This window comes from Rattus rattus, chromosome 16 (assembly GCF_011064425.1).
Source record: "Rattus rattus isolate New Zealand chromosome 16, Rrattus_CSIRO_v1, whole genome shotgun sequence".
NCBI lineage: Eukaryota > Metazoa > Chordata > Mammalia > Rodentia > Muridae > Rattus > Rattus rattus.
The window spans coordinates 9827930-9850738 of record NC_046169.1 but is presented as its reverse complement, the minus strand read 5'-3'; the positions used below and the strand labels follow the sequence as shown (position 1 = coordinate 9850738).

The following is a 22809-nucleotide window of genomic DNA, read 5'->3' as shown; positions in this document are numbered from 1 at the left end:
TGAAGCATAGGTGTAGCTTCAGGACACTCTTCCCTTGACTGTGGCGTACGAATTGGGGCTAATTAGCACGTTCTTAATCAGTTAACGGGGGTGGGGGGGAAGCCCCTTCCTGATCCCAGCAGGTTCAGAACAGCCAACCCAGACTCTTGAGTTGGCAGAGATGGACAGGTAGAGATTGTGCCAGCTCCATCAGGGCCAACCTCGGGAACTGAGGGAACTGCTGGTATCTCTTTGGGTTCTTGCTCTCTCCAGTAACCAGAGGCCCTCCCTCATTCAGCCTCCAGCCTTTTGGAGGAGGGGAGTGGAGAGACCCGCTCCCAGCGTTCTGAGCCAGTGGCTTCTCCTCCCCCCGCCCCCCCCCCCGTTTGTTTGAAGACATAACAAATCGTTTCCTGCCTGTGGGTAGGAGTAAGAATAGGAATTGGGGTGTGTCTCTTTTCCTAGAGGTTTGAGTTCACCATTTGCATTTCCCTCACTCAGCTTTCCTGGCAGACCACAGGCTTCTGGACAAATCACAGAAGAAGCACTGCTCCAGTTCTGTAGGAAAGAGGCGGCGAATGAAGCTCGTAAGCCCTGTGAGTGCCCTGGCACTCGCAAAGCCCTAGGTTCCATCCCCAGTAGTGCATAAAACCCACACCCACAGGTATGAGCCTGTCATTCCAGAAGTTAACAGAAGGATCGGGAGTCCAAGGCCATCCTTGGTTTCATATAAAGTCTGAAGCTAGTCTGGACTACATGGGACACTGTCTCAGAAATAAATAATTTTTTTTCCTGAAAAACTCAGATCTGCCAAAAACAGAGCGGCCTCTAGAGTGGAGACGTCCTCAAAGGGGGGTACAAGAGCCCTTCCTGGGATCACAGCCCCATTCTTTCTGTCTCCCTGCTTGCAGTAAAGTCTCCAATTCACGCGATTCCTGCCCCCCACCCCCAGCCCCCAGGCCTGGCTTGAAAAGCCTGAATGACGATGCCTTGCAAACCAGCGCCCGCCTACCAGGGGAACGGGTGCAGAGGACCGAGATGATGCACCAAGCCGTACACCAGTAGGGACCCAGCTTTGGAGGCAGGGCTATTTTGGAGTGACAGGGGCTTCTGGCAGCCAAGTAACCAGAGGCACCATATAGTCTTCCATCTGTGAAAGTGGAGACAGGCTGCCAGGCAACAGTGTCAGGGCAGCTGAGCAGACAGGTGGGCGTGTCCTTCCACTCCCTAAGTGGATGGGAGCCTCTTCCAGAGAACTCAGCCCCTACTGTTTCCATCTTCTGAGTGAGTGTGTGTGTGGGGGGTGCACGTGCACATGCGTGCAAGTGTGCCTGTGTGTGCATGTGTGTGTGTGCGTGCATGTGTGAGTTCACACGTGCGTGCAATTGAGCCCGTGCGCCCATATGCACATTTCAAGAGGCCAGAGGAGGATGCTGGGTGCCCTCTACTTAGCATTTCCTAACTTATTCCCTTGAGACAGAAGCTAACCCTGGAGCAGAGCTGGCAGCCAGCAAGCCCTCGCCACCCTCTTATCCCTGCCCCCCACCAACAATTGGGGTTATAAGCCCGCCAGTATGCAGGCTCTTTACATGGGTGCTGGAGATTCAAACTCAAGTCCTTATGCTTGCCCTACAAACTTCCTCTCCCACTAAGCTTTTCCTAGTCCCCTTCCCTGGATCCTTCACTGCTCCCTCCCTTGCATGGCTGGATTCTTTCCAAAGGTATTTACACACCCACTGGGCCCTCCCAACCTCAAAACAGGCATCCCCTTCTGCTCCCCACCTCACACCTATCCCTCCATCCCTTCTCCCACCTGGCCTGAGTGCCATCACTTCACCCAGACAGCTCCCTCCGTCTCATGGCATGGGCCGCCTCCTTGTCCTAAACCTCTTATCTTCTGCCTGGAGGCAGCACAGGACACTTCTGCCGGGTGTCCCTTAGTCTGCCTCACCTAGACCCTTCTATAGTCTTTTCTTGTGTGTGGGAGAGGAATTTCTGGAAATCATTGCTGACTTTTGCATCATTTCCACAAACAAGATGTCTCTGGGAAGCAATTGTTTCCCTATGTGCGTGCGCCCGCGCCCATACGTGTGGAAGCCATATGTCAATACTGTGTGTGAGCATGTGGACATTTGAGTGCAGGTGCCTTGGAGTCCACAAGGGGGCAGCACCAAGCCACCTCTCCAGCCCGCCTCCACCTTCTTTTTTGACCTAGAGCTCTCCCTGATTAGCTAAACTGGCTGGTCACTAAGCTCCAGGGATCAGCCATGTCTGTCTTCAAAGCACGTGAGTACAGACCCACAGCGCTGCCGGCTTCGATAGGAGTGAGGGGAAGAGGGATGTGGCTTAAGTTGGTTCCTGCTTGCCAAGCAGTCCAAAAGTTCCAGGATGTGATCTCGGCACTGACCAAAACAGTGCTTTCCTGAATTCTGTGTGTTTGCACAGCAAACCTGAGTGGGCCATGGGAAATCCTGACTTTGTAACTAGTTGGCCAGGAGCCTGGGTAGACTGGGGACCCTGGAACTGGTTTCATCAGGACTGTGCCCCTAACCTGTTTAGTCTGCACCCATTCTGGTGGTTACGGTTTGTTTTTTTTTTTTTTTTTTTCAACCTTGGATGCATGTGTGTTTACTGTTTCCATGGTTACACTTGTCTTTGGGGCTGAGCCCAAGAATCTTCCTGTGCCTGAGTCTGTCTGTTCTAACCACTCTGGTGTTAACCTACTCAGTGCTTTCTTTTATTTCTATTGATTGAGCCATGATTTCTCTTGATAGCCCTACCCACATCTTTCATCTCAGCCTCACATCCAATCAAACTGATTAGAAACCTAGTTCTTCTTTTTGGTTTTAAAATCGCATTTGGGCTGGAGAGACGGCTCCGTGGTTAAGAGCACTGACTGCTCTTCCAAAAGGTCCTGAGTTCAGTTCCCAGCAACCGCATGGTGGCTCACAACCATCTGTAATGGGACCCGATGCCACCTTCTGGTGTGTCTGAAGACAGCTACCGTGTACTCATATAAATAAAATAAATAAATCTTTTTAAAAGCATCACATGTATTCTCTGGGGTGGGGGAGGGGGCATGCACCACATCATATAAGTCCCTTCCTTCTCCCTCGTGGGTCCAAGGAAACAAACTCAGGTTGTCAGGCTTGGCGGCAAGCACCCCGATCCACTGAGCTGACCCACCAGCAGTGTTGTTAATTATTCTTTTTCTTTCGGTTTTTGGAGACAGGAGTTTCTGTGTGCAGCCCTGATCATCCTGAAACTTGCTCTATAGACCAGACCAACTTCAAACTCAGAGATCCACCTGTTGAGGCAGCCTTCTATCCCAGGCTGGCCTCAAACTCACCATTTAGACCTTGAACTTCTGATCTCCTGCCTCCTAAGTGCTGAGATACAGGCACGGACCACCATGCCCAGTGTATGGAGTGCTGGGATAGAACGTCGGGTCTCGAGAATGCCATGCACGCACTCTGTCAACTGACCCACACTCCGAACTCCCTTCTGCATAGTTTCTGGCAGGAATCTTGTCAGGAAGAGACAGAGGGCTGCCAGTCAAGTAGCCCATTTCTATATGATTGGGGCAGTTCTGGCCACTGCAGGAGATGTGGTGGTAAAGTGGTTACCAAGGAGCCCAGAGTCACCAGTCACCGTCAGCGGCATCCACTATGGGTTCCCTTCTGTCTAGGTCCTGGCCAAGACCGTGGAGAAAAGTTCTGGGGCTGGAAGCATCCAGAAAGCCAGAGGAACCAAGCGGCCACACAGGTGGCATAGACATGGCAAGACTGTGCAGGAATCAGGCCACATGAGTTGAGTGTGTCCCCAGGCTGTCTTAGTTTTCTGATGCCATGAAGAGAGGAGCCCTAGCTTGATGTACAGGGTAGTTTTCTGCCTCTCAGGTAACCCCAGGCTCAAGGAAAGTGCAGACAGCGATTGGGAAGGGACTCTGCAGAGATGCACACCTGCTTTGAACAGCTAGACCTGGAGGCTCAAAAACCACAGAGGCCAGGTGGGATGCATGATCAACAACTCCAAAATCAAAAAACAAAAACAGCAAACAAAAAACCCCACCACTGGGTGTGGGGGCGGAAGCCCAGAATCTAGCACAGTGGAGGAGGAAGTAGGAGGGTCCAGGGTCATCCTCAGCTACATACTACTTCAAATTCAAGGCTAGCCTGGGCTATACGAGGCCTTGTCTTAAAATGGTAACAACAATGACAACAACAATAATACATTTAAATAGTAAGTACTGGGGAGATGGACTGAGGCATGGGTAAAGTATCTGCCACGAAGACCTGAGTTCAAACCCCCAGCACACGCGTAAAAAGCTCCGGGGTGGAGAGAGCGGGACCATTGGGCTCCACAGCCAGGCAGCCTAGCCAGCTCCAGCTTCAGTGAGAGCCATCTCAAGAGCAGAAGACAGAGTGTGACAGAGATGGACTCTCGGTTTCTTCCTCTGGCCACTGTATGTATGTATATATACACATACAGGTGCACACACACGTATATACAAGCATGCACCATACACGTACACGGCTTGCGCCTACACATGCACACAAGCATGCACCTGTGCAAAGACAGGAAGCATCTTATTTCTACCTGGTCCTGCTGTGTGGCAGCAGGCACCTCAAGACAGGGACATCTGAGAGGATCAGGAAACAGAGACTGGACAGGAAGGGGGTGTGGCTATAAACCTCAAGGACCGCCTTCCTGAAACTGACCTTCCTCCCTCAGCACCCCGCTTCCCAAAGACTGTAGGATGTCCCAAGACAGCAGCTAGAGACCAAGTGTGCAGACACACGCGTGCTTGTGGGGACGATTCACATTCAAATTGTGACACTTTTTAACGCCCACCCGGCCCAGACACCTACATTATCAACAACCAGCTCTATGTTCTCCAGTGTACTGTAGCATTCAGTCCTTCCTAGAGTTTGCGGTGTCTAAAGACTTACGTGTTTACATTTGGCTGGCCTGTGTAAAGGCTGTTTTTGATTAACTTGATACTCAAAGTCGTGATTCTCAACCTTCTTAATGCCTCGACCCTTTAATCCAGTTCCTCACGACGTCGCAACCCCCAACCATAAAATTACTTCTGTTGCTACTGCGGAACTGTACTTTGGCCACTGCCATGCACAGTAATGTAAATCTTCGCTACACGGGTTATCTGAGAGCCCTGTTGAAATGCTCATCAAATCTCAAAGGAGTGAGGACCCACAGGCTGAGAACCACTAGAGTCGTCTAGGAAGAGCATCAACGAGGGATTTGTCTAGAACAGGTCGGCCAGTGGGCAGGCACATCTGTGTGGGGATTTTAACTGGGTTGTGATGGAGGGACCCACCCTGAATGTGGGCAGCAATTCTGGGAGCTGGGGCTCGGGACCCCATCTTGAGAGTGAGCTGAGCACTAGTGTGTATTTACTCATTCTCTCTGCTCTTGCCTGCGGGTATGACGGGGCCAGATGCTTCCGGCTCCACTGCTGGCCTGGAGGCTGGAATCCTGAGCTAACACCCTGAGAGGACACCCTTTCTCCCTTAATTTACCTTTGTCCGGGTATTTTATTTTCCCCTTATCAAAAGAATTCTGTACTTAGCCTGTGTGCGTGCTGACTCCCAAGAGAACTGACACGTGCACACAAAACCTTATAGACACATGCCATGGTGACAATATTCATAAAAGCCAAAACTGGAACAGGGAGAGGTGGCTCAGTGGTTAGGGGCACCTGCTGCTCTTGCAGAGGACCTGGGTTTGGGTCCCAGCACAGAAAGTCGGCGGATTCACAACCGGTCACTGTAGCTACAGGGGATCGGATGCCCCCTGCTGGCTTCCCAGGCCACCGCGCTCACGTGTGCACAGATAGACCTCATTTTAAACTTTCTAAGAATGTGTTTCACATTTACGCGGGACCCTGCCATCACATCAGGAGCACTTGCTGCCATTCCTCATCGGGACACAGCCATGAGACTCAGTTACTTTGGGGCTGGAAATGTGGGCGACTCGGTAAGGTGCCTGCCCCACAAGCATGAAGGCCTGAGGTCAGGGCCCCGGCACCCGTGTAAACGCCAGGCACAGTCCTTATAACGCCAGCAGCAGGAAGGATAGAAAGAGGAGCCACCTCGAGCTGAATGGCCAGCCAATTCAGTGAGAGGGGTGAGCATGAGACTGAGCGAGACCCGGCTTCAAACTTAAAGTAGACGGACCAAGAAGATGGCTCGGTGGGTAAAAGTGTTTACTGTGTGATCCCTGCCTGAGACTGAAACCCCAGATCCCTGGGTGGGAGGAGAGGACTCCCAGATTTGTCCTCTGACCTCCATGTGTGCTGTGGCATACATGAGCCCGAAGCACACACAAATGAACACATATCATAAACACACACACGAGACCAAATTTGTGTGTATTTGTTTGTTTGTTTTGGTATCTCACATTTTATATACATGGGATCCAGCCATAAAAAGGACTTGAGCAGCTGGAGAGACGACTCCATGACTAAGAGCATATGCTGTTCTTACAGAGATTAGGCATTTGGCTCTCAGTACCCAAGTCACAAATGCCTCTGATTCCAGCCCCAGGGAATCTGACATCTTCTGGCTTCTGCAAACACTGCATCTGCATGCACAAACCCACACACACACATACATATTCATATATGTGCACAATTAAAACACTAAGATTATACTCTCTTACCAGATGTAGATGCACACGTAGGTCTCAGAACTTGGGAGGCAGGGCAGGCCGACTTCTATGAGTTCTGTGCTGTCCAGGGCTACACAGTGAGAACTCTAAGTGAATGAACAGATACCGGAAGGATGCTTCTGTGGTTAAAAGCTACTCATGCAAGGGATCCAAGTTCAGGGTCTCAGGACCTGAGTCGGGTGGCTCACACCAGCCTGTACCCAGTCCCGGGGGGGATCTGATGCCCCCTTCTGGTCTCTGAGGGCACTGCACACACACGGTGAAGGGTCGGACACACGAGCTGGCAAAACACACACAACAGCAGACACACACAACAACAGCAAAACCCTTGAAGACGTCACACTAAGTAAAGGAAGCCAGACACAAGGCCACATTCTGTACTGTTCCACAGATAGGAAGTTTCCAGAAAAGGCAAACCTGTAGAGAAAAAGGAGATGGGGCTGCCCAAGCTTGGGTGTAGGGGGAGTAAGTGCTGAGGGGTGCTGGCATCTTTGGGGGATACTGAGGGATGCTGGGACGGCCACGTGGAAACACAGGAAGAATCACTACAGTGTACATTACAAATGGATCACCTGGGCACGTCAATTCCAGTTCCAACTGCTCTTACAAAGCCATCGCTGGGGGTCAGGAGGACAGCTCAGTGCTTAAATTGCTTGTCGCCAAGCTGGGAGACCTGAGTTTTATCCTTGGAATCCACTTGGTGCCCACAAGATGTTCTCTGAGCTACATAAACGTGCGCATGCGCATGCACGCACACATGCGGGCATTCACACACACCTGCATGAGCACGCACACGCGTATGCGCACGTACGCGCACACACACAGCTTTCCCAAGCCGTCTGGTTTGGCGCTGTCTTCCGGTTTAGTCTTCAGGATTTTGCTTCTTCGCTTTTCCATTTAATCCCACCCTGCTCTGCTGTTTGTTCTTGACATCTGTCACTTCTAATAGGCACAGGGACATGAGTGTCCCTTCCAACAATGTCCTGGGTATCCCCGAGTCCCATCCCTGGTACCCCAGAGAGGACTGACCACAGGACGGAAGCAGTCTGCACATCCAGTCTGGGCAGAGCCCAGAACCCTGGCTCCAGTGGAGACAGAACCTGAAGTTTTGGTCCAAAGCAGCTGGGCTCTGGGGAATGGCTTCACTGGAGTACTTACTGCAAAAGCACGAGGACCTGAGGCTGATGCCCAGAACCCTCTAGAAGGGCTCAGCCTGACCACATGTGCACCTGTAACCCCAGTACAGTGTGGGATGGTGACGGGCTTGCTGAAGCTGGAAACAGCAAGCCAAGATGCTTGTGGTCAAGCAGTTTGCAGCCAAGCAGCTGGTGGCCAAGCGTGATGACCCAAGTTGAGCTGCACATGCAGGCCTGTCTGCAGACACGCACACACACATAACAAAATAATCAAAGGGCAAGCCGCGGGGTCAGAATGACGTCATGCCTCAACAGTAAAGGGGAAAGCTGATGAAGGACTTGGGTTCAGTTTCCAGCACCCACAAAAACATACAACCATTAGGCCTCCAAGGGCACTGTCCACGTGTGGTACAGAAATCCATGCACATCCTATTCTTAAAATTTAGTTAAAGATGTATGTTCCAAAGGGCTGGGGATGAAGTTCATTGAAAGCAACGCCCTGGGCTTAACACCGCAAAATGAAAATTCCATAATGCCTATGAAACTGTTTAGAAAAAAATTTATTTTGAACACATGAAAGGAAAATTTAGAGATACCCGCCCCCTAATAAAACCCAGATCCTTTCCAAGGTGACGGGGGTCCCAACAGGTGTCCCTGAGCAGTGCCCAGTGCTGCATAGGAACTGGGTCTTACCCTCTGCGTTCTGAGCTCATGGAGCTGCAGAAAACAGGTGCTGGTGGCAGAGACACTTCACATTCCTGAGGCCGGACAAACAGACCCGCGGGTGGCTACCCACCAGCACTCCCTGGTGGTGTGCGTGAGTGACAGCTGTCACTGGCTTATTTAAAAACACCCGCAGCCAGCGCTCTCTGCAGAGGGCCGAGCCCACTCCCTTTCATCATCCAATCTGGATATTTAATGTGACCAGGTAGGAGGCACCCCGTCAACAGCAACTTGGGACATCAGTACCAAGATGGTTCTGCCAGCTGGAGGGACCACCCGCTGCCTCCCAGGGGTCCTTGTCCATGGGGCCAGCACGCCCCTCTCCAAAGGCTTCCTTGGCCCAGGTGCAAGGCACACAGCCGCCTGGCGGCTTGGCTGGGAGGACCAGCCTAGCGGATGGGCCTGAATGGAAAGGTCACGCCTGAGAGGAAGGTGTGCCCCGGGTGCGTAGGCAGGGCTGGGTGGGCAGCTGGGTGGGCGGGCACAGCCCCATAGGCCAGCGGGGGTGTATGGATATGCGGGTAGAACCCAGGGGGAAGAGCGGTGTGTGGCGACTGCTGCACTGGGCCCGAGATCACCAGCTGGAGCAGGCTGCAAACACAAGGAGAGAGGTTAGGACCACTTGGGCCTCTGGCCTGTTCTCTCAAATGCTAGCACAGCGTGTCATCCCAACACTCCAGAAGCTGCTCTGTCCCTCTCTCTGTACCTGGTGCCTCACACCTCATGAGTCAGAGGCTCCTGGGAGGTGACCTTGGAGCACAGGAGACTGGGGAAGGGAACGACGGGGTTGGCAGGATCTAGTCCAGGATTGTGAGAGAAGGACGTGCAAGGACGAAGCTACAATCCATACGCCAAGGATGGGTGGGTGCACTGTGGCTCACAGAGGCTGGCCTCTGTGCTGACTCTAGTTTTAAGCCAACTAGACAGAAGCTAGAGTTATCTGAAAGGAGGGGACCTCAACTGAGAAGATGCTTCCATAATATCTGGCTGTAGGGCATTTTCTTAACTAGTGATCAATCGGGGAGGGCCTGCCCATGGTGGGTGGTGCCATCCCTGGGCTGGTGGTCCGGGGTTCTATAAGAAAAGCGGGCAGAGCAAGCCATGGGGTGCAAGACAGGGAGCAGCACTCCCTCCTTCACGGCCTCTGCAGCAGCTCCTGCCTCCAGGTTCCTGCTGTGTGAGTTCCTGTCCTGACTGCCTTCTATGAGGAACAGGATATGGGGGTCAAATAAACCCTCCCCTCCCCAGCTTGCTGTGGTCTTGGTGTTTCATCACAGAGATAGCAACCCTGACTAGGACAGCCTCCAGGCCGTCCTGAGCCTGAGCCCATTCACCTCACTGTCTCACATCAATAACTTGGCCACCAGGAAAATGTCAGTTCTAATTGAGTTCTGACTGCATTCCACACACAAGCCCCACAAAGATAGCTTTTCAATAGCTCATTATGATTCGGAGGATAATACCCCAAGGTCTGAGGAAGCCAGACGCCACAGCCACACCCTCCCTACCCAGACCCCTATGCTCTATTTGGGATCCTCACCAAAACCTCTTCCTTCCTTTCTACAACCTCCACCGTCTGGAATGCCCCATCCTGAGTGCAGCGCTGCTTAGCCATCTGTCAATCAGCCTGGCTCTCCAGGCTGAGACGCAGCCTCCAGCTTAGACAAGCTCTCTGCTCACCCCTCTCCCAACCTCACGTGAGCCTGGGGACAGCGCTGCGCTCTCATCACCAAGTCCAGCCTCAGTTCCAACTCTGGTCCTCTCATCCCCTTTGACCCCTAACTCCACCATGCTGCACCTCTCGGCACATTGACCACAACATGGCTGTACCCAGTGACAGCCTGCTCTCAAGTGGACCCTGCTGCTCTTTGGACACTGTCTTGAGCTTCCCTAAAGCAGAGGGTGGGACTGTCACAGACCCTTCTATAGCAGTACAGGGGACCCAAAGTTGACCTTAGCAGTCACTGTAGCCACAAAGAGATTGGGCAGAGTCAACAGACCAAAGATCCCGAGGCCTTTTCAAAAAACAAACAAAACCCCTACACATGGGGTTGGGGATTTAGCTCAGTGGTAGAGCGCTTGCCTAGCAAGCGCAAGGCCCTGGGTTCGGTCCCCAGCTCCGAAAAAAAAAAGAAGAAAAAAAAAAAAAAAACCCTACACACGTCTACTTTTCTCATGTGTAAGGCCGTTCCGCCTGCATGCATGTCTGTGTACCACATACATTCAGTGCACAGGAGGCCAGGAGGAGGTATGGGGCATTGGAGTCAGTTGTGGCTGGGAATTGAACTCAGGTCCTCTGCAAGAGCAACAAGTGCTCTGACCACTGAGCCACTTCTCCAGACCCCTGCGGCATTTTCATTTACACCCATTTCCTTTTTGTTAAAACAACTGAGTGGTGGGGCACACCCTCAACCCAGCACTCAGGAGGCAGAGGCAGGTGGATTTCTGAGTTTGAGACCAGCCTGGTCTACAGAGTGAGTTCCAGGACAGCCATGGCTATGCAGAGAAAACATTGTCTCAAGAAAAACAACAACAGAAAAAAACAAAAACAACACCCCCTCCAAAAAAAACAAAATCTCTGGGCCAGAAGCTCGATCAAAACATTTATAAGCCAGGTGAATTCAAGGTCAGCCTGGCCTACAAGACCAGTGTCTGTCTATCTGTCTGTGTCTCTCTGTCTCTCTGTCTCTGTCTCTCTCTCTCTCTCTCTTTCTCTCTTAAATGAAAGAAGAAACAGAAAAGTCAATAAGCCCAGTGAGCACTGCAGAGGCCGTACCCTGCCAGAGATTTAGCATTTCCAGAAGCTTCCAGTCTGGTTGGAAAGTCAGCACAAACCAGGCGGTTAGAAGTCACAGTATTCAAGGTGAAATGCAATGGTAGCCAGAAGAAAAGGAGCAGTGGCCCCTGAACAACACTCCAGCCACTGAGGGTGGCCTGCGTGTTCTACCAGCACCTCTCCCGCTTCACTACTGGGCCAGACACTCAGTCATTCTCCCACAAGAACTCAAGAGCAGAGGGGTGGGTGACAGGGCCCCACCCTGGCATACACCACCCTTCCTCAGCTTGCAGTGAAGCAGCATCAGCTGACTTGCCAGCTTCTGCCCAGATTGGCTATTCTGGCAGAGCCAGGAGCCAGGTGCTGGGTGGCTATGACAACTGGTGCAGCTAAGATGTCTACCTCCTCATCCAGGTCGCCTGCCAGCACCAGTCCTGGGACCCAGTAAAAAGTGACAAGATCGAGTGACCCAGGACCCAATAATAAATGAACAAGACCAGCAGTCCTACCTGCACATCACCACTGTAAGCCCGCCCTGTTCACACCTCACCACTGCTGCAAGCCTGCCCTGTTCACACCTCACACTGCTCTAAGCCTGCCCTGTTCACACCTCACACTGCTGTAAGCCTACTCTGTTCACACCTCACACTGCTGTAAGCCTACTCTGTTCACACCTCACACTGCTGTAAGCCTGCCCTGTTCACACCTCACCACTGCTGTAAGCCTGCCCTGTTCACACCTCACACTGCTGTAAGCCTGCCCTGTTCACACCTCACCACTGCTGTAAGCCTGCCCTGTTCACACCTCACACTGCTGTAAGCCTGCCCTGTTCACACCTCACCACTGCTGTAAGCCTGCCCTGTTCACACCTCACCACTGCTGTAAGCCTGCCCTGTTCACACCTCACCACTGCTGCAAAGCCTGCCCTGTTCACATCTTACCACTGCTGTAAGCCCGCCCTGTTCACACCTCATCACTGCTGCAAGCCTGCCCTGTTCACACCTCACACTGCTATAAGCCTACTCTGTTCACACCTCACACTGCTGTAAGCCTTCCCTGTTCACACACCTGACTTCAACTGAAAACAGCACCTTGTTCAGTGTGGGTGTATATGATGCACATGTACACGTGAATCATGCACGTGCATACGGACGCTCATGTATGTGAATGAGGGCACATGCACGCCATGGCAAACATGGAGGTCAATGGACAACCTCAGATGCCAGCTCTCACCTTCCACCTGGCTTGAGCTGAGCTCAACTGTTTCCATTGTCCCCGTTGGGGAATTACAGATACTTGTGTGCTACAAGTTGCCCCTTGCTGGGGCATCAGTGTGTCCCAACCACAGTCACTATTTTTAGCAGCTCTGCAGCGCTCTCTTCTGAGGTATGATGGTTGGTTACTGATCAGTCAGTCCCCTGTACCTGGGATCAAGGACACTATGCTCCCTGACAACTGCATGAGACTCTGTCAAGCACACAGCTTTTGGCTTTGCTTCTAAGGACAGAGTCACAGAACTAGAATGCTCACATTCTGAAAGGGACAACGGCTCCCATGAGGCACCCTATGAGGCAGACAGCATTGCCACCCCAAAAGGAAACTGAGACCAGAGACACAGAGAGACTGCCCCAACACCACCACAAATACCTCCAAAGCCAAGTGCCGCTGAGGGAAGCCATGCACAAGTGTGACCAGCGCACTGGGCTCTCGGGGTCACCACAGTGACGGCACATCACCCTCGGCACATACAGATTTTGGCTTCGCTTCTAAGGAGAGGCACAGAAGCGCAATCAATGTCCGGGTTCTGAAAGGGACAGCAGCTCACACAGACACCGAGGTCAAGCACTGCTCTAACAGAAGCACGCTGATTTAGCAGCTCTGAGTGACACTGGGGGAGGGCTGTCCTGAGCCTCGGTTAATCTGACCCTGCAGAAAACCCATCAGGGGATACTTGGCCGCCTGCAGACGGAATCTGTCCCTAGGACCAAGGTATCTGCCCTGCTCTGCCTCTTGTCATTCCCGCCCTGTCCCAGCAATGCCCACCCAGTTGGAGGTAGGAACACCTACTTGTTATGGGGCAGCCGGGAGCACAAGGTTCTCAGGTCATCTGTAATTAAGGAGACATGGGATTAGACGGGGAGACCTGGATTCGAGGTTCTCAACAAGACCGCTGACCAGACAGCAGGAGGACCTGCTGCTGCAAGCTCCCAGCCTCCTTAGAAACTGCATTCTCCTGAATGGTAGTTTCCACTTAAAAGAAAAAACAAACCAGAAACAGAAGAAGCCACTTGGAAAGGGAGTGGCCCTGCTGACAATTTGTTGCGTGCCTGGGAAAGAGCCACAAACAGAGCTCTTACTGAGTAACCAAGTACCCAGGGTAAAAGGGGGGATCATTAACTGTAACCCTCCACTGGGGACAGAGCCATCAGTCCATTAGACAGCAAACACAGGGCTGGTGCTACAGCTCAGTGACAGAGTGCTCGCCAGCCACGAGGCCCTAGCTCCATCTCTAGGGCTGTCTGCCCACTCCCCAAATGAGGAAACCAGACAGCAAATACATCCAAGCATGGGGGTTCACTCCCATAACCCTAGCATTCAAGTACAGAGGCAGAAAAGCTGCCATAAGTTTCAGGCTAGCCTGGGCTATGCAAAGCAAGACCCACCCCACACACACCCGACACACATCCCCACGCTGCAATCTTAGTCCTACAGAGGAAAAATTCTGTAGGTTCTAGTCACACTGTCCTGAAAGGGAGAGGTAACAGCATCTAGGTGTCTTCTCTAGAGCACAGCAGCACCCCACGAGTGACCCTGGGGTACATTCTAGGGCTTTCCACCAACCTCCCTTATAGTCCCGGGGATGGGGAGCAAGTCCCTAAAGCAGCAAAGGCGGTATCTGTCTAGGATCCCCTGATCTTTCTGCCTACAGCATGGGGTCACGGGATCAGCACCCACCTCTCGTACACAGCAGAGCCCCCGATGTCATGGCCACCTGCAGGGCCTGGGCCAAGCGGTCCAGTGCAAGCTCGATCTCCTGGGAGGCATTGAGAGGGTTCAGTTCGTCTGCGAGTCTGTTGATCTCCTCAACAAGCGGGACCATGTGGTCGAACAGGATGAGCCCCAGGCGCCCGTACAGGTTCTTCTCGGTCAGGTGCAGCTGGAGTGTCATAAGGACCTGCAGGACACTCAGGTGGAGCTTTGAGTACAGCAGGTGCGAGTCTCTGTCTGTGCCCGTGCCTGAGTCCTTAGCAACCTTGTGACTGATGTGGCCATTGGATAGGCAAGGCTTCTTCCTTTTGTAAGCCAGAGGGGCCTTCACGCACCACCGGATCAGCCCAATGAGGGGCGTGAGCTCTAAAAATCCTATGGGCAGGTTGGCGGCGATGGGGGTATTTAAAAACGTGATGAGAATCAGCCTTGGGTCCTCAAAAATCCAGCTGACAATCATTTCAAGTAAGTCCAAAGGCGGGATGAGGTCATCTGCAAAGAGACATTCAGTCAGGAGTGGCTCTGGCCGGGGACAGGAGCAGAGTGGACAGTGGGGGATGGGCCCGAGTTTACAGTCTGGTGCTCAGATGCCTACTGCCCAAGTCCCTCAACCTGTCTCCTTTCCCACATCTCCACTGCCCAGAGACCTACGGCCAAAGGCAAGACTCAGGAAAAAAAATCAAATAAAAATAAAAACCACCTCAGTAAGTTAACAATTCCCTTGAACTCCATCACTTCCTCCCTACACACACATACTCATTTCCTCACATATGCGGAGGTGTGACCCTTTAATATAGCTCCTCGTGTTATGGTGACGCCAAACCAAAGAATTATTTTCATTTCACAACCATAATTTTGCTCTTGCTATGAACTGTAACATAAATATTTCTGGATAGAGGTTTATTTACCAAAGGGATTGTGGCCCAAGGGGTTGAGAACTGCTGTTCTACACAATGAGCTGCCTCACTAGCCCGTGGCTCAGAACTACTGGTGTACCTCACCCCTTCCTTGGGTGCAGGCTTCTTCTCTATATCCAGTATCTCCTCCATAGCACAGTGACAGCTACGGTGACCTTCAGAGTAGCCTGGAGTGCCCTTAGTCATCCAGCAGCAGCCAGTAGCCATCTCAGCCCCAAAGCTGGAACCCTTATCTAAGTCCCAGCTTGACTCCTGAGCAGCACTAACGAGGGCAGAAATTGGCACTAACTCTGGGCCTACCACGTGTCAGGTGCTGGCCCCGGTCCTTTCTCGATAGAGACGAACCCACATAATCCACACAGCACCCCACCGTCCTTTCTCAGAACTCATTAGAAGCACGGGGTGGAGGCAGGACCTGGTGGTGCATCCTCTGATCCCAGCACTCGGCAGGCAAAAGCAGAAGGTTATCTCTGTCAGTTCAGGGCTAGCCTGGTCTACAAAGTGAGGCCAGGACAGCCAGGGCTGTTATACCAAGAAACCCTGTCTCTACAAAACAAAACAAAACAAAACAAAACAAAACAAAACAAAACAAGCCCAAACCACAAACAAGACAAAAACAAAACCAACAGGTGGTGGGCTCATCTCTGATCCTGGCAACCTGGTTTATGTCACCAAGCCACACTGCCCAATTTGGCATCAGCACAGTATACGCTGAGAATGTGGCCCAGGCTCCTCTCTGAGGCTATGCACTCTCAGCTCATGGGAGAGCAAGACCTGACAGAGTCCCCGTCCACGCTTGGCTCAAGCATGCGCTCCCTCTGTGGGACTAAGGTTTCCTTCCACCCTTTCTTCTACTGAAAGGCCATCTCAGACTGTCCCTACAACACTGCCCCGCCGGCAGGAGGCAGCAGCTGTGTCTACAACCCCCTGTGGCAACCCTGCCTCTGCCCCCTCAATTCCCCACGGAGTTTCTGCCACCTACATTTCTAACGCATGCCCAGGCCTCCGTGGCGGCACCTGCCGTGGCCTAAAGACAGCATGCATTCAGGCAAAGGTGTGCAACCGTGCCTTGGGCATGCATGTGGCACAAGTGCTTGGTGGCTGAATTCTCCACTCCCACAGAGGAGACCCGTGCTCTTGAACCTGTTTGCCTGCATACATGTGTGTGCACCACATGCACACAACTCAATTCTCTGTAGAAGCACCGTTTCGGCCTGAGAGCAGCAAAGGTTAAGTGTAATAAAACAAAACAAAACAAAACACACACATAACCAATGGGGCTGAGATGGAGCAGGAAATAGAAAATGTTCCCAAAGACTCTCAAACCGCTGGCTGAGCTATCAGATCAGGACTCAGCCCTCAGAGCAGCAAGGGCAGAGGACAGAAGGAGGAGACTGAACCCTGAGCACAAGAGCAGGCTCAGAACAACTCCACACAGAAAGCAGCACAAACATCTTCCCTTTATGGGAAAACAATGAGCCTAAACCATAAGCTATAAGCCTAAGGCCATAGTAGACACTGACTATGGTTAAACAGGACAGGGGGCTTAGGCCTCCACAGCCCGGACTTTGCTACCGGGGCCATAGTAGACACTGACTGTGGCTAAACAGGGCAGGGGCTCAGGCTTCTGCAGCCGAGGCTTTGCAGCCCATTCCCTCGCTCATGGACACATTCCCAGGACAGGAGCAAAGCAGGGCTTTCTGCCTAAGTCCTTCCACATCTGTGTCTTCTCTGGCCACTACTTCCTGGCTGTCCTTCCAGAAGACCTGGGTTTAATTTCCCAGCACCCACATGTGGCTCGCATCTATCTACAATTTAGCCCTAGGGCAACCAACACCTTCTTCTGTCCTCCGTGGACACCAGGCTTCATGTAGTACACAGATACCCATACAGGCAAAATATCCCCACACGGGAAGAAAATGAGGAGAAGGGGAAGAGGAAAAGAGAGAAGGGTGGGGGGAGGAGAGGGGAAGGAGGAGGAGGAAGAAGAGGAGGGAAGACGAGGGGAAGAAGAGGAGGAGAGTGAGAGGGGGAAGAGGAGAAAGAAGAAACCTTAAAGATGGATGGATGGATGGGTAGGTAGGTGGATGGATGGATAGATGGATGGATGGGTGGGTAGGTAGGTAGGTAGGTAGGTGGATGGATGGATGGGTAGATATGTAGGTAGGTAGGTAGGGAGGTATAGGTAGGTGGATGGATGGATAGGTAGATAGGTAAATAGATATATGGATGGATGGATGGATGGATGGATGGATGGATGGATGGATGGGATGGGGATGCATGGAGGTGGATAGATGGATAGATGGATGGATGGATGGATGGATGGATGGATGGATGGATGGATAGATGGGTGGATGGATGGGTGGGTGGGTGGATGGATAGGTGGGTGGATGGGTGGATGGATGGATGGATGGATGGATGGATGGATGGATGGATGGATGGATGGGTGGGTGGATGGATGGATGCATGGATGCATGGGTAGGTGGATGGATGGATGGATGGATGGGTGGGTGGATGGATGGATGGATGGATGGATGGATGGATGGATGGGTGGTAGGTGGGTGGATGGGTGAACAGCTGCTGCTCTTCCTAGCTCCCACACTGGACAGTTCACAACTGCCTGTGCCTTCCCCTTCAAGGGACCTGACACTCAGTTCTGGCTTTCTTGGGCACCCACAGTTACCTGTGCGTACGCCCACACACATGCACATAATTAAGAATGAGTCTTGTGGGGGTTGGGGATTTAGCTCAGTGGTAGAGCTCTTGCCTAGCAAGCACAAGGCCCTGGGTTCAGTCCCCAGCTCCAAAAAAAAAAAAAAAAAGAATGAGTCTTGTGGAGAGGCAGTGACATGTCTATGGAAAAGGACCTGTACCTCAGCTCCAGGTCCTGGGTTTCTAACCAGCTTGTTGATGCCATGCAGACCCAAGCCACTGGGAAGGACTGAACAAAGCCGCTTGTAGCAAATGACGAAGGTCAGACGCCGCAGGTCTAGGCTTAGTCCCACAATAACGACACAGACTTTGCAGTTAAAAGAAAGGGCAATGGCACTGGGTTTGGAGAGTGGCTGCTCTTAACCTGAGTTCACTTCCCACGTTTGGACCATCTGTAACTCCAGCTCCAAGGGCCTCTGTGGCCACTGCACACATGTAACACACACACACACACACACACACACAAGCATGCATGCATGCATGCATGCATGCACGCACACTGTACACATGCATGCATGCACACATAAACAACAAAATGAAACAAAAACAATGCAGTCACTGGTGCATGGGATGTAGTTCTAGGGTAGAATGCTTACCCAGCATGCTCGCAGCTCCGAGTTCTATCCCCAGCGCCTCAAAGAAGATAAAATACACAAAACTGGCATTCACCAGAAGCTGCTGGACACTCACCTGATGACAGGTCGTAGAGCGCGGTCACGGACGTTATGAACTGGCAGCAGAAACGAGGGCTGGCACTAAAGATCTGTTTCAGTGTCTGAACAGAGCCTGGCACCAAACAGCAGTAGTCATCCACAAGGGCCCTGGCAAGCCTCACGCAGTAGACCACAGGCGTCCGCTGGGAAGAAGCCACAGTCCATGTCACTGAGGAACCCTGAGCTAGCAGGCATCAGCTGATATAAACAGTGAGGACCACCCAATGGATGGAGCCGCTTCGGGGCTCGGGTAGACCTGCTAACAGAGCCCCTTGGAGCAGGTTCTCATCTAAAGCCCAAGGAACCAGTCCACCACTTCCCAGCCACCAGTGAGCACATCAGCCTGCTATCCTACACTCCCACACTAGAGGGCAGAGGTGAGCTCTTGCAACAGCCTGCAAGGGTGGAATATTTACATAAACCTTCTGCCTGTCTTGTTCCTTGGTCCAGAGGTGACTTTGGTAATCACTGTGAGGTTTGGAAGAGTGTGTGAATTATCACATGATCAAATGTCTGCTACGGCCGGGCCAGCTTCAGTTTCAGCACTAGGAAGCCTGAGGCAAAAGGATCATAGGCTGGCCTAAGCTGTATGGCTACACTTGTTTAAGACTTTATTTTTCCTGGCCTGTAGACCTGTGTGTCTGTGTGAGTATGTACATGTGAGTACAGGCATTCAAGGACAGGGGGCGATGGATTCCCTGGAGCTCGAGTTAGAGGCACTTGGAAGCCGGATATGGGTGCTAAGAACTGAATTTGGGTCCTTTATATGAGCAGTATGTCTCTTAACCACGAAGGTTTCTCTCCTTCCTCTGCATATTGGCTTTAAAATCTAGTCATGTTGGCTCACAAAGCAATTTTCTATTTATTCTGAAGATGAGGCCTTTTTTCTTTCTTTATCAAAAAATCTACTTAAGGCCAGGTGTGGTGTCACAAACCTTTAATCTGGGAAGGCAGAGGGAGGCAGATCTTTGTGAGTTAGAGGCCAGCCTGGTCTACATAGTGAATTCCATGCCAATCAAAGGTATACAGTAAGACTCTTTTAAAAAAAAAAAAATGGGGGGATGGTGGATGGTTCAACCAGTAAAGCTCTTACAGAAGGAAAACTCTGTAACTACATTAAGGCAAAAGAAGTAGGGGCTAGAGAGAGATGGCTCAGTGGTTAGGAGCACTGGCTGCTCTCCCAGAGGACGCAAGTTCAATTCCCAGCACTCACATGCTGTCTCACAACCATTTGTAACTGGAGTCAGGCATCGGAAACCCACTTCTAGCCTCCATAATGTGAGCACCAAGCACACAGGTGGTACACGGACATACGTGCAGGCAAAACATCCCCACGGGAAACAATTAAAAGCTAATAAATAATTTTAAAATTTACGATGCAAAGGAGCCAAGGAAGCCAGGTGGTGGTGATGCACACCTTTAATCCCAGCACTCAGGAGGCAAAGCAGGCGGAGCTCTGAGTTCGAGGCCAGCCTGGTCTACAGAGTGAGTTCCAGGACAGCCAGGGCTATACAGAGAAACCCTGTCTCCAACAATGGAAAATAAAAAGAAGGTGACAGTGGTGAGTTGACTTCGCAAAGTTGTCCTGAGAGCCCTACAGATGTGCTGTGGCGCAGGCTAGCACGCACGCATCATACATGCACATTAATAATAAGTAGAAGTTTTAAATAAGCTCGGTGTGGTGGCACACACCTTCAGTCGCAAACACTCAGGAGGCAGAGACAGGTAGGTCTTGGTTGAGTTCAAGGCCAGCCTGGTCTACATTTTGAGATCCAGGACAGCCCAGGCTACATAATCAGAGCCTGTTTCAAAATAAAACAAACCCTAACCATTTATCACTGTGTGCATAAGAAGGCTACGATTCCAGAGCCAGGTACAGTGGCTCCTCAGGGGGCTCAGGCAGGAGGGTCATGAGGTTTGAATCCAGCCTGGACTACATACCAAAATCCTAGTTTCAAAAAGAGCAAACAAACAAAAATTGTTAGCTCCATAAAAGCGAGAATGGGTGTAGCACCCAGGTCGCAGTGACTGATGACATCATTCGTGTGTAAAAGATCTCTACAGACATCCAGTGACATCCAAACTCTTGTTATCCTGTCTGTGGAGACTCTGGGAAGTAACACTATTTCAAGAGCAGTACCTGGAGCCAGGAAGCCGCACATTCCAACACGGGTATCCGACACACAGCCACGGCCATGGAGACCAGCTTTCCCAACAAGCTCATTCGGCTGTCGTCGGCTTTGTTCCCTTGGGGGCTGAAAAGGGAGGAGAAGATGATCTGCCGCACAGAGTCCTTGCTTTGCTCCTGGAAATAACTGCACATGATTTCAAGAAGCTGGAGCTCCTGAAGCGAATTCAGTCTCTGTAAAAACAAACCCAGGAGAGAAGCTGTGAGAGAAGAGGGTCTACACCTGCCCCTTAGCTCCCACAGTAAAGGATTAGGGGAGTGGATGCCTGGAATCCCAGCACACAAGAGGCTAAATCTAGAGGATCTTGAGTTCCAGGTTGGCCCGAGATACATGGTATATAGTGAGACGGTTGTCTCAAAAAGGGGGAAAAATCTGTTCTTTCTCCCAGGGTGTACTTTTTCACCTTTCTGGAGCCTAAGCCCAGGGATTTAACCCTAAGAATAAGCAAAGTAAAAGCCCTGCATCTAGTAAAGCAACATCCCAGAGGGATGTTAAGTAGCCAGTTCCCAAAGCCACCACCAGGATCATTGGTGGGAGACTGACACACGCTTGAGAAACGGGCTCGCGGCTGAAGAACGCCGCTGGACTGCAGGGCCGGGGGCTGAAAGAGGAGCGAGACCTCGGGGCGAGCGCCTGTCACCGAGCGAGGGCATGGCCGGGGCGGGCACCTTGGGCTGCGCGCCGCGCTCCTTGGGCACCTGGAACACGAACTCCTCCAGCAGCTCCACCGAGCCCTTGTCCACGATGGGCAGCGGCGCGCTCTGCAGCTGGCTGCTGAAGTAGATGTCCAGGTGGTACAGCACCTCCTTGGCGGCGCTCAGCGCGTCGCGCCGCAGCAGCGAGTGGCGGATGTCGCTCATCGTGCGGCCGCCCTGTCCCCGCCGCGAGTCCTACTTCCGCCCGGAGACAAAGAGGCGCGACCGGCCTGGGCCCCGACTAGGGCAGGGTCGCGGCGCCCGCCCGCCCGCCGCTAAGAGGCGCCGACCCGCTCAGGGAACCATCGTCGTCGTCGCCGTCGCCACGGATCAGCGGGTGTCCTGGGGTCCGACTGCGGCGCCACCCAGAGCCGCGGGAGCCGACGCCGCTCGGCCGAACCGGCGGCTGAATGCCGGGGTGGCGACGGCGGCCCGCAGGGGCCAAGCTCGGGCCGCGGCCGCGCGTTCTCGTGGGCGCCCCCTGGCGGTGAGGCCCGCACGGGCAAGCACGAGGCCCCGCCCCGCCGTCCTGTTCTAGCCGGCGAATGTTTGATTATCAGACACTCAGAGGTGTTCTGAGCCAGCACCACGTATTCAGGATTTCTCCTGCTCCCCACCAACCAGAAGATGTTCTTATCGCCCCCCGGGGTGTGTGTGTGTGTTGGGGGGAGGGGGTGACTACTAAGATAAATGATTCTGGTAAGCACCTTCAGGCCCTGATCCGTAGGTTCCAGAGTCCCTGTTTCCAAATTCTCTCCTGACTCCTGGCCCCTCTTTACTGCTGTGCTCTAGCCAAGCCCAGGAGGACTATGTGGATCTTAGTACAAGGTTCAGCCCACATGCTCCCTGTTCCTGAAAACCTCTGGCCCTACACTACCTCCCACCCCAGTATTTGTATACAATCTATGGGCAATCATTTTTACTTTTCACTGAACTAGCTGTCAGTGAAAATTAAAGATTTTTTTTCTTTTTGGTTTTTCAAGACAGAGTTTCTCAGTGTGGCCCTGGCTGTCCTGGAACTTGCTGTGTAGACCAGGCTGGCCTCAAACTCAGAGATCCACGTTCCTTTGCCTCCTGATCAAAGGATCACTGCCCAGTGAAGACTGGAGATTTTTAAACAGAATGGCAAATGGCTCACAAGTACAACAATGAATAGGAGGAGGAGGCCTGTGTGTGAGGATTTAGTGAAAGTGATAAAGAGCCCTGCCTGGGAGGAACAGACTAGGGGAGAGCACAGCTGGGGACAACCCTGAGACATGCCACTGCCAAGACTCGTGTACACCAGGGAACA

The 22809-nt window shown here is 52.3% G+C and overlaps 1 protein-coding gene across 2 annotated transcripts; it reads right to left on the bottom strand.

The window, feature by feature from the left end:
• Positions 1 to 8346: 8346 nt before the first annotated feature.
• On the bottom strand, positions 8347 to 22338 carry C16H7orf26 (chromosome 16 C7orf26 homolog). Of its 2 annotated transcripts, none has more exons than XM_032886626.1 (6): positions 21522 to 22338; positions 20775 to 20996; positions 18612 to 18777; positions 14260 to 14784; positions 13372 to 13411; positions 8347 to 9119 (listed from the first exon to the last, which is right to left on the bottom strand). In XM_032886626.1, the coding sequence occupies exons 1-6, from the start codon at positions 21681 to 21683 to the stop codon at positions 8918 to 8920; spliced, it is 1317 nt and encodes a 438-aa protein (XP_032742517.1). In that variant the 5' UTR covers positions 21684 to 22338; the 3' UTR covers positions 8347 to 8917. The 2 variants fall into 2 exon arrangements, with proteins under 2 accessions (XP_032742517.1, XP_032742516.1); XM_032886625.1 differs by having other exon boundaries at positions 21492 to 22331.
• Between the last annotated feature and the right edge of the window lie 471 nt (positions 22339 to 22809).

Coding starts and splice junctions, on each gene's coding strand:
- C16H7orf26 (XM_032886625.1), bottom strand. CDS start 21,683: ATGAGCGACATCCGCCACTCGCTGCTGCGGCGCGACGCGCTGAGCGCC. Junction 18,778..20,774: donor GTGCGGCTTCCTGGCTCCAG/GTACTGCTCTTG, acceptor GCTTCTTCCCAG/CGGACGCCTGTGGTCTACTG. Junction 14,785..18,611: donor GCTCTACGACCTGTCATCAG/GTGAGTGTCCAG, acceptor GTCTCTTTGCAG/ATGACCTCATCCCGCCTTTG.